The 17,767-nt window shown below is 36.8% G+C and overlaps 1 protein-coding gene and 1 long non-coding RNA gene across 4 annotated transcripts in view; one reads left to right on the top strand and one right to left on the bottom strand.

The window, feature by feature from the left end:
* The window catches only part of SLC12A2 (solute carrier family 12 member 2), a 92,878-nt gene that overhangs the window by 37,976 nt on the left and 37,135 nt on the right, over positions 1–17,767 (top strand). For both annotated transcript variants that reach the window (XM_003123899.5, XM_005661615.2), the window contains exons 5-10: positions 2,035–2,174; positions 3,987–4,097; positions 4,986–5,094; positions 11,075–11,202; positions 11,296–11,380; positions 14,923–15,074. In XM_003123899.5, coding sequence (XP_003123947.1) covers positions 2,035–2,174; positions 3,987–4,097; positions 4,986–5,094; positions 11,075–11,202; positions 11,296–11,380; positions 14,923–15,074 — 725 coding nt within the window. The remainder of the gene's footprint in view (positions 1–2,034; positions 2,175–3,986; positions 4,098–4,985; positions 5,095–11,074; positions 11,203–11,295; positions 11,381–14,922; positions 15,075–17,767) is intronic.
* Positions 1–17,767, bottom strand: part of LOC102162098 — a 71,921-nt gene that overhangs the window by 7,477 nt on the left and 46,677 nt on the right. For both annotated transcript variants that reach the window (XR_301980.3, XR_002341890.1), the window contains 2 exons: positions 10,347–10,525; positions 8,529–8,619 (listed from right to left, as the gene is read on the bottom strand). This is a non-coding gene — a long non-coding RNA (uncharacterized LOC102162098). The remainder of the gene's footprint in view (positions 1–8,528; positions 8,620–10,346; positions 10,526–17,767) is intronic.

Below are 17,767 nucleotides of genomic sequence, written 5' to 3' on the forward strand. Positions count from 1 at the left end.
GGTTCCTTATCGCTGAGTCATGATGGGAACTCCCCAAATGCATCTTAAGATATATTTTATTTTCTTCTCAGTAATAGAAAGGCTTGAAATTTCATAAAATCAAAACTTTGAACACATAACAAATGAATTCCTTGCTTTTATAGGTATGTTGGTGATATTTGTTGTTCTAAAGTTTATATTGTCAACTACTGAAACACAGGAGTGGTTGACTTATTTCATTCAGTAAGCCTTTTATTGTGATGGTTTTCTTATCTATAAAATCAGTATAGGTGTTCCCTGGTGGCCTATAAAGGATCCAGTGTTGTCACTGTGGCACAGGTTCAATTCCCTGCCCAGGAACTTATGCATGCTGTGGGTGCAGGCAAAAATAAAAAATAAAACAAAATCGGGGTAAATAATATTGTCATTATATAAGTCAGTTAGACTTTTTAGTGTTCAAAAATATTTTGGGGAAATTTTAAAGTAATCTGATTAAAAAAGACCATTCAAAATGGTCAGGTTGCATTTTTTTCCTTATGAATTCTAAGATGATAAAAAGTATTATTTGGTAAAGGGAATAACTGAAGATTTTTTGATGGATAGATTTAAAGTTAAAATATGTTGAGAAACTTGATGAAATACAGTTTGCATATTTAGTACTTTATTAAACTATAGGTTTTTTTGGGGTTTTTTTGTTTTTTTTGTCTTTTTAGGGCTGCACCCGCAGCATATGGAAGTTCCCAGGCTAGGGGTCCAATTGGAGCCATAGCCGCCAACCTCCGCCAGAGCCACAGCAACATGGGATCCGAGCCGTATCTGCGACCTACACCACAGCCCACGGCACACAGATCCTTAACCCACAGAGCAAATCCGGGGATCAAACCGCAACCTGATGGTTCCTAGTCGAATTCACTAACCACTGAGCCACGACAGGAACTCCAAACTATATTTCTAATTGGATTTGTCTTTATTATACTGAGACAGTACACTTCATTATATGGACTTACAAATGAAATATTTCATCAGTGTCTAGAAAAATGTATATAATGTCATGTAATTCCATTATTATGAAAATTAGCTTTTTTAAAATGATCTAGAGGCCAAAAATAAGTTAGAATTTTAATTTTAAGAGAACGCTTAGAGACTCCAGCTAAATGTGAGGTTAACTCAAAATCATAATATTGATTTACTTTTTAAGTTAGAAAAATACTTCATGATAGCTCATTTAATGTCTTTGTTTACTTGGCATTTAAGCAGAATTTATTAGAATACAAAAACATGTCTCTTTAGGATGCCAGTATATGCTGTTTTTTAAGTTTCTTGTGATACTTTTTTTTTTTTGCCTTAATATTTACATTACCAGCCAACTACCACACTAATTAAAGTAACTGAAATCATGTCATTGTGACTTCATTTTTATTTTTTTTTTGTCTTTTCTAGGGCCGCACCCGCAGTATATGGAGGTTCCCAGGCTAGGGGTCTAATAGGAGCTGTAGCCGCTGGCCTTCGCCAGAACCACAGCAACGTGGGTTCCGAGCCGCGTCTGTTACCTACACCACAGCTCACGGCAACTCTGGATCCTTAACACACTGAGCAAGGCCAGGGATCGAACACACAACCTCATGGTTCCTAGTCAGATTCGTTAACCACTGAGCACAATGGGAACTCCATTGTGACTTTAAATGTTGCTTTGAGATTTAAAATATTACTGAGAAAATCACTGGGAAATGATCTTGGTGTCTCTGAATATGAGGAGGAGGCTGTTACCCATTTCAATCTAAGCTTTAGATCAGAAAGTAGGGATTTAAATAGCAGGATGGCTCTATATTTTTCATGAGGAGGATTCTCTGGATGTTGAGAACTGTTAATGAATAAAGTGAGGTGTGAAGAATTCTTTCTGGGTGTTTCTTCCTGAAAATACGCCCACCACTTGCCTGTTAGTTTAACTGCTGTGTTCACTGGAGGGATGTGCTTTATGAACTCTTGTGTAATTACAGTGATTGTTTGACATTTAAAATCCTAACATGAGCACTTTTTTTTTTTCCTTTTCTTTAGGAGGAGCATATTATTTAATATCCAGAAGTCTAGGGCCAGAATTTGGTGGTGCAATTGGCCTGATCTTTGCTTTTGCCAATGCTGTTGCAGTTGCTATGTACGTGGTTGGATTTGCAGAAACTGTGGTGGAGTTGCTTAAGGTAATTCACTTTTTCTTTCTAGCTGTTTGTTTCCCAAACATTTATTGGGAGTTTATGTGTCAGTCACCATATAGGATGCTAGGAAAGCGGCAAGAAACAACAAAACTCGCCGTTGGAGAAATTTAGTATGGGAGATAGACCAAAAAATTCATTATAGAATGTTAGAAATGGGGTTGCTTAGTTATCTTCTAGGAATGGGGTTGGCAGAGGAGTATCAAAGCAAGGTTTTCTAATGAAGGAAGATTGGAAGTTAGGCAGATAGGAGAGGTGGAGTGTGGTATGAGGGGAATAGGAAATAAAAGGGAACAAAGGGTAGTGTATATTAAAAAAAAAAAAACCTGGAACGATTTCATTATGGCTGGAGCATAAAGTGGCAAGAGATTTAAGATGAGAGAGAGAAAGAAAGATCCTGTCAGAAAGGGTCTTTTTTGTTATTAAACCTGGACCCTATCTTAACTGGAGTTGGGATCCCTAACAGGCAGATATGGGGCCTAAAGAAATTTAGAGAAGGGATTTGAGGTTCACTCCTCGAGATGGAGGCCACGTAAAAGGTTGTTGTTGCTCTTCTGGGAAAGGAGACCAGTGACCAGTGGGGTTGGAGAGATGTGTCTGAATTTGAGAGATTTTCTAAAAGGAAAGTAAGTGGACTTGATTAATGGGAAACTGAAGAAAGAGAAAGGAGGAGTTAGAAGGCAGTAATACCATTTACTGAGAAAGAACACAGAACCCTTTCGTTTTGGTTGTCTGATTTGGCGTTTCTCAGTAGAGCTGGCCAGAAAGTGACCGATGATGTTGCTCTGGAGTTGAGAAGAGAACTTGTTGGAAAAGAGTAATTAGGGGAGTTCCTATTGTGGCTCAGTGGGTTAAGGACCTGACATTTCTCAGTGAGGAGGCGGATTTGATCTCTAGCCATGCCCAGTGTGTTAAGGATCCTGTGTTGTGGCTTTGGCATAGGCCAGCAGCTGCTGGTCCGATTTGACCCCTAGCCAGGAACTTCCATATGCCATGGGTGTGGCTGTAAAAAGAAGAAGAAGAAAAAAAAGAGTAATTAGTATATATGTAAAGTTGAAATAGTCCAATTGAAGTAGGATTCAGTATTATTAAATGAGAGGAACCTTGCGTGACATCTATTGTTGTTTATGTTGGGTGTACCTGCCCGACTATAGCATGGGTTACATCAGGAACTGTAAAATTGAAAATGACACACTTGGATTGACTTACTCACATAGGCCAAAGCACAAAGAAAAGGAAGTAAGCAAGCAACATTATCATTGAGTTCATTCCTTTGATGCTTAATTTAATATATGTTTATAATGTCATTGATACTTGGCCACAGATAATTTTGCTTACAGTATCAAACTGTGTGTTTTTGGACAGTTGCATGAAAGTATGTCCATCTCTTTTACATATGCAGCATAAGAGACCATTAAAAGCTTGAATTTACTAACCACAATGGATACAAATACATTTCTGCTTTTAACTAAAAAAATCCTATTAGTACTACTTAGTCATATTATGATTTTATATTTGCTTGTTAGTAATTCTTCTTTGATTTGAACCTGTATTAAATATGGCAGCATTAATAATTTTATCTAAAGGAGGATCTAAAGGAGACTTAACAGTATCCTTGAAGGACCCTTAATAGTAAACAATAATTCATTCCTTTTCCCTGGGTCTCCTTGTCATTCCTTAAATAGCATTTATTTAACTTCTACATGTGAGGCAGTGTGGTATCGGTAACATGTTTCAAAAAGAATTGAAGAATTTATCTGAAGTAACTAATATTGTTCCTTCTGTTATTTTCTATTCTAGGAACATTCCATACTGATGATAGATGAAATCAATGATATCCGAATTATTGGAGCCATTACGGTGGTGATCCTTTTAGGTATCTCAGTCGCTGGAATGGAGTGGGAGGCAAAAGTAAGTGCTGATATTGTACCATCTGCAAATGCTGAATGTGGTGCTTTTAGAGCTTACATTTTAGGGCTGTTCTAAGGTATGGTAATACTTTGGATTTTGAAGGTTCCTAAGTGGCCATTTTCAAAGACATTTATGTATAAGGTTATTTTCTACTTGGCAGGGTGGAGAATATTTGGAGATAACAGTATTTTAATACGTAATCAAAGAATATGTAAGGAAAATAATTTTAGGGTATGTCAGAGTCCGTAAAAATGAGTATTGTAATTTTTTTATCTGTTTTTTTTTTTTTTTTTTGTCTTTTCAGAGCCGCACCCACAGCGCATGGAGGTTCCCAGGCTTAGGGGTCTAATTGGAGCTGTAGCCACCAGCCTACGCCAGAGCTGCAGCAACTTGGGATCCGAGCCTCGTCTGTGACCTGCACCCCAGCTCACGGCAACGCCAGATCCTTAACCCACTGAGCAAGGTCAGGGATCAAACCCACAACCTCATGGTTCCTAGTCGATTGGTTAATCACTGAGCTATGATGGGAACTCCTTTATCTGTATTTTTAAAGTTCATGGTATTTGTTAGCATGGTATTGCACATCTTGAATTTATTGCAGAAATATTTATGACATGATCCTACTTTTGCTATCCATTTTCTTCCAGTGTATTTAACGTTTAAAGGTAGTTCTTTACAGATAGTTTGTTGTAAAGTAACTTCCTAGGATTAGAGGTGAAATGTTGTTTCTAACAAAATAATTGAGTACCTGTTTTGTGCTTGGTACTGCTTTAGGCCCTGGGAAAATAAGACAAATCATTTCCCTGTGGAAGTTATAGTCTAGTGGAACTGAATTAATGTATAAACACAAATATATTTGATTTTGATTTTTAATGTTTAAAATTTCAGGCTCAGATTGTTCTTTTGGTGATTCTACTACTTGCTATTGCTGATTTCGTCATAGGAACATTTATCCCCTTGGAGAGCAAGAAGCCCAAAGGTTTCTTTGGTTATAAATGTAAGTAAGAAAGATAATATCTTTTGAAGGTGCATATTATAGCATTCTAGTGTTAAATAAATTGAATACTTTTTAAATAGTTTGTAATGTAATTGAGTTTGGGGTCGAGACCAACACCAGTTGACAGTTGTTTTGTTTGGTTCTCTTTATGTTTATTGTATAATTAGAGTAAAACAAAAATCACTTTTTTTATGTCTTTCTTTTTCCTCATTAGCAACAAAATGTGATAGAATGTAGAGGAATCAGTACTACTGAGGAAAAGTGCTTTTCTTCTCTAGTCATTTGGGGAATTTGTTACTGAAATTGTAACGTTTGTTCTAACATCACTTTTTCATTCTTTTAGTTGTATTTAAACACAGCAATTTAAATGTGCCTTAAAACACAGCAATTTAAATGTGCCTTAGACTATGAGAGCAACTGGAAATATTAGTGTCTTGGTGTAATTGCAACATGTTTTTCTACAGTTTAGTTATTAATTGTGTGCAAATTTTCCAGTTTTCATCTTTCATAGCTCTTTTCATTCTGCATCTTATTTTCACTACAGGTGGAATTTACTTGTCCTTTATTATTTCCTACAGTGTCTTTCTGTATCTACTCCTCTCCCCATTCCCCAGCTTATCTCTGCAGGGGCGGAATGGAAGCTAAAGGAATAGTTGCAGTAGCGTTAGAGATGCTTGTCACTTAGAGTTCATAGGTCTGTCTGCCTTAAGTTGAGAAAACTCCTTGTTTTGAAGGCCTAGAAGAAAAAGCCTAGCTTCAATTCTGCTGAGTTATTTAGCCTGGGACTACTCTTACAGATTTGTGAAAAGATGCAGAATGTAAATCACTGCACTTCTTCCTTCAGAAAGTCTTACTGGAAGATAGTCGAACTCAATTGTGGAGCCTAGAGACCTCGCTGATTTACATTTTGACGTAAGCTCCTTAATCTTGTTGCCGACTGGTAACAACACACCATCCTTGGATCACATGTGTGTAGCACTGGTCTGGCCTGTTTCAGACACTGACTTGGCTGGGCAGTTTTTGGTATACATTGTTTCAAGGTTCTTACCTTAACCAAGGACACCTGCCTTGTCCCTACCATCATGGGTTGATAGTGTGATGTCTGTTCTAGTGCTTATCCCTACTTCGAAAACCAAGCACTAAGCTTCTAACCCTAATTTCCTGGATTAGGGAAGGAGGTGTCTTTTAGGCATGCCAGAAGTGAAAGCAGCATTAGTTAAACAATTTTCTGTATGTCATGCTCTCATAAATTGTATTTGTGACATTTCTTCTAATTATGAATGATTTTTTTTAACATTATGCATTTTTTTGGGGGGGGTAAATTTTGGGGGTTTTTTTAAGTTTTTTGTCATTTCCCCAATACAATTTTTTTTTCCTACTTGTTTAGCACGGTGACCCAGTTACACATACATGTATACATTCTACTTTCTCACATTATCATGCTCCATCATAAGTGACTATAGTTCCCAGTGCTACACAGCAGGATCTCATTGCTAATCCATTCCAGAGGCAATAGTCTGCATCTATTAACCCCAAACTCCCACCTTATGCATTTTCTGAATGTTTGTTTTTGTCACTTTTATTTTTAAATTATAGTAGATGATTACTTCTAAAAATAATCCTAATACTCTTGCATTTTCTGTTTATGACTTTAACTGATTTAAAAAGATCTGTAAGTATCTACTGTGCCCTATTTTTCATTTTCCAGATTTTTTTCAGATCTGTGACAGTTTATGAAAGTATGACATAGTTGTCTAGTATAGGCCTCATTTATATTCAAGTAGCACATCTGGGCTCATCTAGTCTGAGGTAAATACGTTTAAATACACTTTGGAACATGACTTCCTTTTTGGCAGTCGATGCTGCTTGGCCCTTCTCACTCATTATTACTAAGGTAGTGTCTGCAGTAAGCAAGTTATGTTGATAAACTTGTCAGTTCAAATGATTACCTAATAGGGGTATTCATTTTCTCCCTATTACTTTTTGATATAAGTATCTCCCTTTTACTAAAGATCACTGCTTCTGCTGTGATCTAGATACAGTTTATTTTATTCACTCAAAGGCATTTATCCTTTGATAATTTCCTTGCTTCCCTGCATCAAAACTATCACCTCTGTATGAACTTCCATACTTGTTATAGTAATTTTTGAAGATACTATGTCTTGTCTTTCCCGTGGCATATGGAGGTTCCCAGGCTAGGGGTCTAATAGGAGCTGTAGCTGCCAGCCTACATCAGAGCCACAGCAACTCAGGATCCGAGCTGCATCTGCGACCTACACCACAGCTCACGGCAAGGGTGGATCCTTAACCCACTGAGCAAGGGCAGGGATCGAACCCGCAACCTCATGGTTCCTAGTTGGATTCGTTAACCACTGCGCCACGACGGGAACTCCACGTCTTGTCTTTTATTCTCCTTAGTTACCACCTTATTTTCCAGGTTCCTTTCATAGACAATTTCTTAATTCCTTACTTCCCATTTATTCCTTGTTATTTGAGAGTCATTTCAAACTTACAGAAGATTTGAAGATAATACAATAAATGTCTTACACCCTCATCTAGTTTCACAAAAAAAATTCACATTTTTATATTCCTTTTTGCCACATTTGTCTTATCACTCCATATATGTCTAATTATTATTACTATGATTGTTAAACTTTTTTTTTTTTTTTTTCCGGTCTTTTTAGGGCCGCACCCACAGCACATAGAAGTTCCAGGCTAGGGGGTCACATTAGAGCTAGAGGTATGCCACAGCCACAGCAATGCCAGATCTGAGCTGCGTCTGTGACCTGCATCACAGCTCATGGCAACACTGGATCTTTAACCCACTGAGCAAGGCCAGGGATTGAACCCGCATCCTCATGGATCCTAGTCAGGTTCATTACTGCTCAGTCACAGTGGGAACTTGTGTTAAGCCTTTTCAGAGAATTTGCAGAAATCATTACTTCTTACCTGTAAATACCCGAGTATGTATCTACTAAGGAAGAGGACAGTTCAGGAAAGTTTAACTTTGGCACAGTGTCATATCTAACAACGTTTTTTATGTATAAATTTTTCTAATTGTTCCTATAAAAGATTCTATAGAGACTTTTTTTCCTGTTCCAGGATCCACTCTATGGTTATATGTTACATTCACTTACCAAGAGTCTCTTCAGGCTCTTTTTTAAAACAATTCTTGACTTAATCTTCAGTGCCCCTTAATCTGAATTAGTGCCTTAACACCCCCCCCCCCTTACATTGACATTCTTCAAGAATTTAGGCCACCTGTTTCGTTTTTTTTTTTTTTTTTTTTTTTTGAAGTTCCCTCCTGTTGAGTTTAATTCCATAGATTCAGTTAACTTTTTTTTTTTTTTTTTTTTTTTTGGTAAAACCAAGAACAGTACCTCAGAGCATCACATCAGGAGACTCATGTGATGTCAATTTTTCCCAGCACTTACGGTTTTAAATTTGATGACTTGGTCAAAGTAGTACCAGAGAGGTTTCTCTATTGTGCGGTTGCTACTTTGTTCTTTGTAAATCATAAGTAATCTGTGGAGAAATGATTTGAGACTGTGAGTAACATATTCCCCATCATACTTTAACCAGATGGTTTTATTTTACTCATTCCCAATCCCTTTTATATCTGTCAAGGTCATGATCACGTGGTCCTAGATACAGCAAGTAGTTTTTTTGGTCTTGTGACTCAGCAACATTGTATTTAGTTGTCCTATTCTCCTCCAAATCAAATACTTTCCTTGTTTTATTTGGTTTCAGAGGTTGTGTCCTGGTGAGGTTTTGGGATTTTTTTTTTTTTTTTTTTTTGGCCGTGGCATGTGGAAGTTACTGGGCCAGGGATCAAGACTGAACCTTTACCACAACAGCAACCTGTGCCACAGCAGTGACTATGCCAGATCCTTAACCCACTGAGCCACCAGGAAACTCCTCCCTCTTTATCTCTTTTAAGTTCTTATCCTTTTTCCCCCTGCTTTTTTGCCTGTTTGCTTTATTTTTTTTAAGTTTTATTGAAGTATAGTTAATTTACAAGGCTGCGATAATTTCTGCGGTACAACAAAGTGACCCATGCATACATATACACATATCCATCCTCTATCAGATTCTTTTCCCACATAAACTATCACAGAATACTGGGTAGAGTTCTCTGTGCTATAAAGCGCAGGTCCCCGTTGGCCAATCGTTCCATATACATAGTTGTGCACATGCCAATCCCAAACCTCCAGTCCATCCCTCCCACCCACCAACCTGTCCCCTTTAGTAACCATAAGTTGTTCAAAGTCTGTGAGTCTGTTTCTGTTCTGCAAATAAATTCATTTGTATCTGTTTTTTTTTTTTTTTTTTAAAGATTCCACATATAGGTGAAATCATATGATCTTTGTCTTTCACTGTCTGACTAACTTAGTATGAAGTATGACCTGATTCACTGGCCACCATGTCTATTACTCAGCCTTTTCTGCTTCTCATCCTCTAAATGTTAAAGTTGCATAGAGTGTGGGCCTGGGTCTTTGGTCATGTCTGTTCTCATGGCTCAAAGTACTCTCAAGAGACTGACTTGTTTCTATTCCTGGATCTCTCCTTTAAACTCCCGACATAGGTGTACGTCCACCTGCTTATTTGAGGTCCCTCCTACTTAATCCTTCTCAGACTTTAACATCCTAATAAGTGAAAGAAACCAGGATCTCTGTTTTTCTACTTGTCCTCTTACTTGCTATTCCTCTAGATCAGTACGCTGTTCTCTGTGACTAGACTGAACTACTGCATTAACCTCCTCATTGGTTCTCCCTGCTTTAGATGTTGATGCCTTCAGTCCATTGTCCACACAGCATCTACACAAGCATTAATCACATCATGTTATTTGCATGATTCTAAGCCCACGCTGGCTTTCCATTATATTGAGGATAAAATCTGAACTCCTATAAAATTTTGTGTAATTTCACGCCGTCTGATCCCTTCATTCTTATTTCATCTCCCCCTGACTGTGAGAACTTTGCATCCTTTTAGTTCTTCAAAAGAATTAAACGTTTTTCCTGACTCAGGACCTTTCTACATGTTATCAGTTAATCCTGGTGTACTCTTTCCCCTGGATCCTCACACGGCTGATTCTGGTTCAATGAACTGTTTAGGAGTTAGCTTCTTGGTTATGTCTCTAGCCTTCTGTAACCACAATGAATTAGATTCTTTCTCTTACATTCTTTTCTCACAACACCCCGTTTCCATCAGTACATTTTCTGCTATTGGCAGTGACCTTTTTCTTTACTTACTTTGTAGCTCACCATGGATACTCTTAATTTCCACGGAGGTAGCTTGTTGGTTCTTGTATCTCTCAGTATCTCGAGATGCTAGATGGCTCTTGTACACGACCCTGGCACATGGCTTATATTCAGATGATGGATGGATGGATGGATAAATGACAATAAATTGGTTGTTTCAGGGTCAGGGCCTGTCACAATAGATGGAAACAGCAGAATTAGTTGAAGCTTGTCATTATTGTTGAAATGGAAAGGAGCTTTACCTTAGTTTGTCTTAGCTAAGTTATCTGGACACCTGAGGAATAGCTTCAAAAACTAAACCGATCACCACTAGGAAACAAAGAAGGCTGTACAGATAGAATATAAGTTGGATGTAAGAAAAAAAAAAAAGGTTCCAGGTTAGTATGATGTCCCTTTTGTTCTCCTACCTCCTCTTTTGTTTCTTTGACCTCCTGGATAAAACAATCAAGTTAACCTTCAAAAGGTGCTTGAAACATAATTATTAAGTTATACAAAATAGTAGGGCCTGAACCAGGTCCAGTCAGCACTTTGGCTGTAAACTTTTCTGTCATGTGCACGAAGAGGAACAGCAATACTTAAGTTAGAAAATATTCAAGGATTTACCAGTTACTTGAAGTGAAGAAAAGTCCAGGATCGTGGATAAGCATTTACTCTTAACCTAAATTATCATGGTCTAATTTGCTGTGCATTAATTGCCAAAAATATTTTGTTCTCTACAGCTGAAATATTTAATGAGAACTTTGGGCCAGATTTTCGCGAGGAAGAGACCTTCTTTTCCGTATTTGCCATCTTTTTCCCTGCTGCAACTGGTATTTTAGCCGGAGCAAATATCTCAGGTGATCTTGCAGTAAGTATTATAAAGTGTTGTACTGATTTTATATAAAAATGATATACATATGTTCATTTAAAAGACAGACTTAAAAAAAATCTTGTCTTCTAGGATCCTCAGTCAGCTATACCGAAAGGAACACTCCTAGCCATTTTAATCACTACGCTGGTTTACATAGGAATTGCAGTATCTGTAGGTAAATAGCCTTACATTTCTTTATGTGTTTTGAAATTTTATGATGTACATACTATACACATTAATTTTCATGACATTATATTTTTAACTTTTAAATTAAGAAATATTTTAAGGAGTTCCTGTTGTGGCTCAGGAGTTAACGAATCCGATTAGGAACCATGAGGTTTCAGGTTCGATCCCTGGCCTTGTTCAGTGGGGTTAAGGATCTGGTGTTGCCATGAGCTATGGTGTAGGTTGCAGATGCGGCTTAGATCCGGCGTTGCTGTGGCTCTGGCGTAGGCTGGAGGCTATAGCTCCAATTCAGCCCCTAGCCTGGGAATCTCTGTACGCCGCGGGAGCAGCCCTAGAAAAGGCAAAAGAAAAAGAAAAAAAAAAAAGGAAAGAAAAAAAATTTCAATAAAAAGACATGGGGTTTTGTATATTTTCTTTGAAAGACACTTAAGTAAACTGGTATTGGTATTGATTTTATAGACATTTTCTAAGCCATCAAATGGTCTGCTGTTTCTCCTCTAGGGTTTTTTATTAATTATAGAGTAAACTAATTATATAGAAAGTCGTGTAAAATCTTAATCTGCAGATTCTAAAACTTCACTGAGATATATTTATGGAAAATATAATTCATATTTAGAAGTAAATGCATTTTACTTTCTGATCTTTACAAATATTGGAATATTTTTGTTATGGTTGTTTTATATATTTATTCTTGTATGAAGATTATTTCATGGCCATTAAGCAATACCTGTATTTTTTTTACTATAAAACCTGATTTCGATGAGCAGGACATAGTACACTGAATGTTACTAAACTGAATGAAAATGGTTTTAGGCAATCTTAATACATTAATGGCATGATAACATTTTAGAACTTGAAGAAAGGACTTAATTGGTCACCTCGTCTCTAAATCGTTTATAGATGAGGAAATCAAAGGTCAGAGATTTTGCTCCCCAAAATAAGATAATGCCACTGGCTTTAAAAAATCGTTTTCACGGCAAAGAGTATTCTGGTATTTTATTTATTTAGTAAATAAATGAGTAAATAATTTAAAAGGCAAGTAGTTTCTTTAACTGAAACATTCTTGTCCAGGAAAAAAAATTTAACTACTCATATTTATATAATTTGCATGGAGTGACTATAGATGCAGTCCTATGTTGAGTGTATTCCACTTTCATGAAACTATATACATTACCTAGAAAACATATGTTCTTAAAATATAAGCAGTATCGGAGTTCCTGTCGTGGCGCAGTGGTTTACGAATCTGACTAGGAACCAAGAGGTTGCGGGTTCCGTCCCTGCCCTTGCTCAGTAGTTTGACGATCCGGCGTTGCTGTGAGCTGTGGTGTAGGTTGCAGACTCGGCTCGGATCCTGCGTTGATGTGGCTCTGGCGTGGGCCGGTGGCTGCAGCTCTGATTAGACCCCTAGCCTGGGAACCTCCATATGCCGCAGGAGCGGCCAAAAAATGGCAAAAAGACAAAAAAAAAAAAAAAAAAAAAGGCAGTATCATTGAAAGTCTAAATTCTAAAATTCAGGTTTGATTTTTTTAAGCATACAATAAGAATAAATCTTAGTACTAATCAAAAAAACCACAAACTCCAAATTTATAGACTACAGATATAAATAGTCCACAGTATTTGAGTAAGGAAAAATTTTTTTTTTGTCTTTTTGTGTTTTGTAGGGCCACACCCATGGCATATGGAGGTTCCCAGGCTAGGGGTCTAATCTGAGCTGTAGTCCCAGCAACTTGGGATCCAAGCCATGCCTGCGACCTACACCACAGCTCATGGGCAATGCCAGATCCTTAACCCACTGATCAAGGCCAGGGTTCGAACCTGCAACCTCATGGTTCCTCATCAGATTCGTTAACCACTGAGCCACGACGGGAACTCCTGAGTAAGAAAATTTTTATTTTTGCCATATATTCAGTCATTTTTGTTGGGTAATAATGACAAAACTGTTTTTACAAACTGCTGCTAATTTGTGTAAATGCAATTTTGAAATTTTACTAAACAAGAGTTAGAAATGCTAATAGCACTATAGTAGTCTGAATTAACATTTAAAAAAAATAATTGGATTACATTTAACCTTTCAATCCATACATACATCCCTGAAATTCATTTTGAAAAAACGAATCATTAGATTTATAAGCTTAGCCAAATTTTTTTACTCCCCTAAAAGTTTCTATCATACATGTATACATTATGCATAGATTTGCTAAGGAAAATTTAATTTTATTTTAAAGAATGACATAACTGATTATGTTTCATGGAAAATAATTTCCTACTACAGGATAACATTCCTGTTTTTATCTGACCCTCCAACACTGCTTGCCTTCATACTCCTTTCATTCTGTCTACACTAGAGCAGTAAGAGTAGCCTGATACTCAGCAGCTGCACCAGTAAAGATCACCTCTACACCAGCGATCGTGTAACTAGTTCAAACAGTGGAATCATTTCCTCCCAGACAGTCGTGTTTTAGGACATCAGAATATAAAATATAGCTGCTTCGGGATTAGGGCTCTCTCTGTTCTCCCCTCGCCATCTGGTGGTTTCAGGAGTACCTTTAAGAAAAGATGGTTTTGCAAGCACTGCTCTGAAAGTCTGAAGAAGAAATATTAAGAATAAAGAAGTTTATTTAGTCATTAAAGTATTCTTCCTTTCAAAACTTAATTGTCTCTTATATTGCTCAGTTTTCGCTCTAATGCCTATGATTTTTACCTCACATACGATAAGACAGCAATGCTAAAGTGCTTCAAAAGTAAAAGTATATGAAATAAGGTAATTACTGTTAGTTGTACAGCATATGTTATGCCAAATAAGTGAGTTTTCAAAAAAAATTTTTTTTAATATTTTATTATGGAAGTTTCATATTTGCACAGAAGTACTTTCTAGTGAGCCCAATATAAACATCATCCAGCTTCAAAAAGTTAGGTGGAATTATCAGTACACGGTTAAACTTACTTCCTTTATACCCATTCACTTAGCCCCCATGGACTATTTTAAAGCAAATCTATGATACCATATGTTTTCTTATTATCAAGGCAGATTTTTTTGATAGAACGGTTTAAACAGAATTATAATTCATTCATGTTAAATATAATTATAATTCCCTCGTAAAAGATTGATACTGCCTCAAGTCTGATCTTTGGCACATTTTAAATGTTAAAATATTTGGAGTATAGGGAACATTTCTGCCATTTGAACTCTTTAAACACAGTGTTTCTATATTTGTTTAAGGGCATCTTAACCAAACAGTGCAGGAAATGATTTTGCTAATACAACCTTTTCACAATGATGTTTACAAGGTTTTTAAGTGTACACATGTACATGCTATGTTAGTCTCTATAAAGTTCCATTTCACTGTGTAAATACTGGGGAGCATCTTGTCCACATTCTGTTCCAGGTAAAGCTATCTTAACTGTAAATGCAGAGTATGCTATTAGAAGCAAGTGCAATCAGTGCCGAAATTTCTTTATCAGTATATATAATTTTGAAATGAATGTAAACGTTAGCTTGATTATTTGCTCTCATTGTCACTTCTGCTTCAGGTTCTTGTGTTGTTCGGGATGCCACTGGGAACGTTAATGACACTATTATAACAGAGCTAACAAACTGTACTTCTGCAGCCTGCAAATTAAACTTTGACTTTTCATCCTGTCAAAGCAATCCTTGTTCCTATGGCCTAATGAACAACTTCCAGGTGAGCATCAATATTACATTATTTTATATAACATTCTTTGTTCATCTAGAGGTCAGACTGCTATCGTCTCTTACCATTCAGTGTATAGCAATAACTTAAAATTAACTATTGTGTCTTTGTACCCAGATATCAATAAAGATTATACATGAGTAATTGGGCAAAAAGAAAACATGAAAGGGTAAAATGTGAAGCCATTCAGGGGTAAACGGGCCCCAAATGGTAACAATTTTATAATAGGGTGTAATACATAGTGTGTGTATGTGCACATGCATTTATTATTATATATATGTGTGTGTATTGTTTTTGAAAGCAAGGAACCATCTCACATGTGGTCATATGTGCCGGGTTTATTTCTGGATTCTCTGTTGTGTTACATTGATCTTTGTGTCTGTTCCTTCCCAGTACCACGCTTTCTTGATAACTGTAGTTAGGTTGTAAGTTTTGAAGTCAGGTAGATTGATTTTTCCCACTATTCTTTTTCAAAATTGTTTTAGCTGTTTTAGTTCCTTTGCTTTTCCAGATAAATGTTAGAATAATCTTATATTTATTTACAAGAAAGACTTACTGGAATTTTGATAGGAACTGCTTTAAGCTCATACATCAGTTTGGGGAGAATCGATAGATTTACTATGTTGGGTGTTCCAGTCCATGAACACATTATGTTTCTCCATTTATTTAGATCATTGTCAGAATATAAGTCTTATACATATTTTGTTCAGTTTACGCCTAAGTACTTCATTTTTATTTTGAGCAATTCATAGCCATACTAATTGAAATGAGTTCAGCTTTCTAATTTGAGGTTTTTCCATAATTGCTTTATATATAGATATCCTTTAAAAAAAGTATTGATCAGTATCAGTAGTCTTATTTGATTTCATGTGGCTTATATAGTGATGCCATGTTAAACCACCAACTAAAAACAGAATTATTAAGGCATGCTTAATAGTTTGTGAATATTGAACATGTGAACTTTGTAAAGATTAGTATTACTGCTCACGTGTTTGGAGAATATCAGTTCTGCTGCTTTTTATTATTACCTTTATAGGGTACTGAAAGCAAAAGGAAATTTTTGTAAAATTACAGGATTTAGGTAAGATTTATACAGGGAAAATTACTAAAATTTGAAGGATATTATGAGAGTTGCTTGATAGAAGTCTCAGGATGCTAGAAAGAAAAGAACATAAAGCCATAGACTTAGGAGATTCAAATAAGATAGCTGGAGGTAAATTTATAGAACAGGTAGTAACTCAAGTTTTAATGGCATTTGTACTTTCTATTGTATGGTCTGAAGTAATTAACTGTGCATTCAGTGGTTAAAAATATTGAACTCAATTATGTAATAGAAGTTTGTTTTTTCTAGTCACAAGACTAGGCAAAATCTTAGGAAAGAAAGAAAGTATTCATGTCCAGCTAATTATTCAGGCCAGTTCTGACATTGATATTTTGTATGAAAGGCACAAATGTTGGTCTCTGCCCAGTGATTGAAATGCCAATCAGATTTCTGTGCTGTTGCCTTAAAATAGAAAAGTGTGTTGTCTTTGTCAAGTCTAAGTATGGACTTTTTCAAGCACTGTATAGGAATTTGATATATGTAAAGCTGCTTTTCTCATTTAAGTAAAATTTTATTTATTTATTTTTTAATTTTTAATTTTTTTGGTCTTTTTTTTGCCTTTTCTAGGGCGATCCCGTGGCATATGGAGGTTCCCAGACTAGGGGTCCAGTCGGATCTGTAGCCGCCAACCTACGCCAGAGCCACAGCAACGTGGGATCTGAGCCGCGTCTGCGACCTACACCACAACTCACGGCAATGCCAGATCCTTAACCCACGGAGCAAGGCCAGGGATCGAACTCGCAACCTCATGGTTCCTAGTCGGATTCATTAACCACTGAGCCACGACAGGAACTCCTAAGTAAAAAATTTTTTTTTTTTTTTGTCTTTTTGCCATTTCCTGGGCCGCTCCCGCGGCAAATGGAGGTTCCCAGGCTAGGGGTCGAATCGGAGCCGTAGCTGTCGGCCTACGCCAGAGCCATAGCAACTCAGGATCCGAGCCGTGTCTGCGACCTACACCACAGCTCACGGCAACGCCGGATCATTAACCTACTGAGCAAGGGCAGGGATCGAACCCGCAACCTCATGGTTCCTAGTCGGATTCGTTAACCACTGCGCCACAATGGGAACTCCCTAAGTGAAATTTTAAAAGACTACTTTGAAATGGTACAAAAAGAAACTGCTGTAAAACTGTCACTTGCTTGTCACTTGGAGAATGAGGAATGGTGAACAGAATATAACTGAGGAGCATGTTACGTGGACACTGTCATGAACCTATACAAAGGCACTCAATGTAATACTGTTTGGCATAGAATTGATAAATATATCCATATATAAATGGGCTACCTTTTTAATCTTAAAATTTTAGTTTTATTCAGTTTTATGTTTCATATAGTTCTACATTTTCATGTTCTCTGAAACCTTTGACTCACCATTGCTTAATGAACAAAATGTAACCTTCTTTGCTCTGTCAAAGCCCTCCATACCCAAACTTAAGTCCCACTGCCTCTGTCCGGATGGAACTTTTATCACTGGAGTAAGCACACGTTTACCCTACTCTGTTCCTTCATTTGGTGCTTCATTGTACTTGGGAATGCACTGATTTTTTTTTTTTTTTTTTTGTTTTTTTTTGTTGTTGTTTTGT

Source organism: Sus scrofa, chromosome 2 (genome assembly GCF_000003025.6).
Source record: "Sus scrofa isolate TJ Tabasco breed Duroc chromosome 2, Sscrofa11.1, whole genome shotgun sequence".
In the NCBI taxonomy this organism is placed as follows: Eukaryota; Metazoa; Chordata; class Mammalia; order Artiodactyla; family Suidae; genus Sus; species Sus scrofa.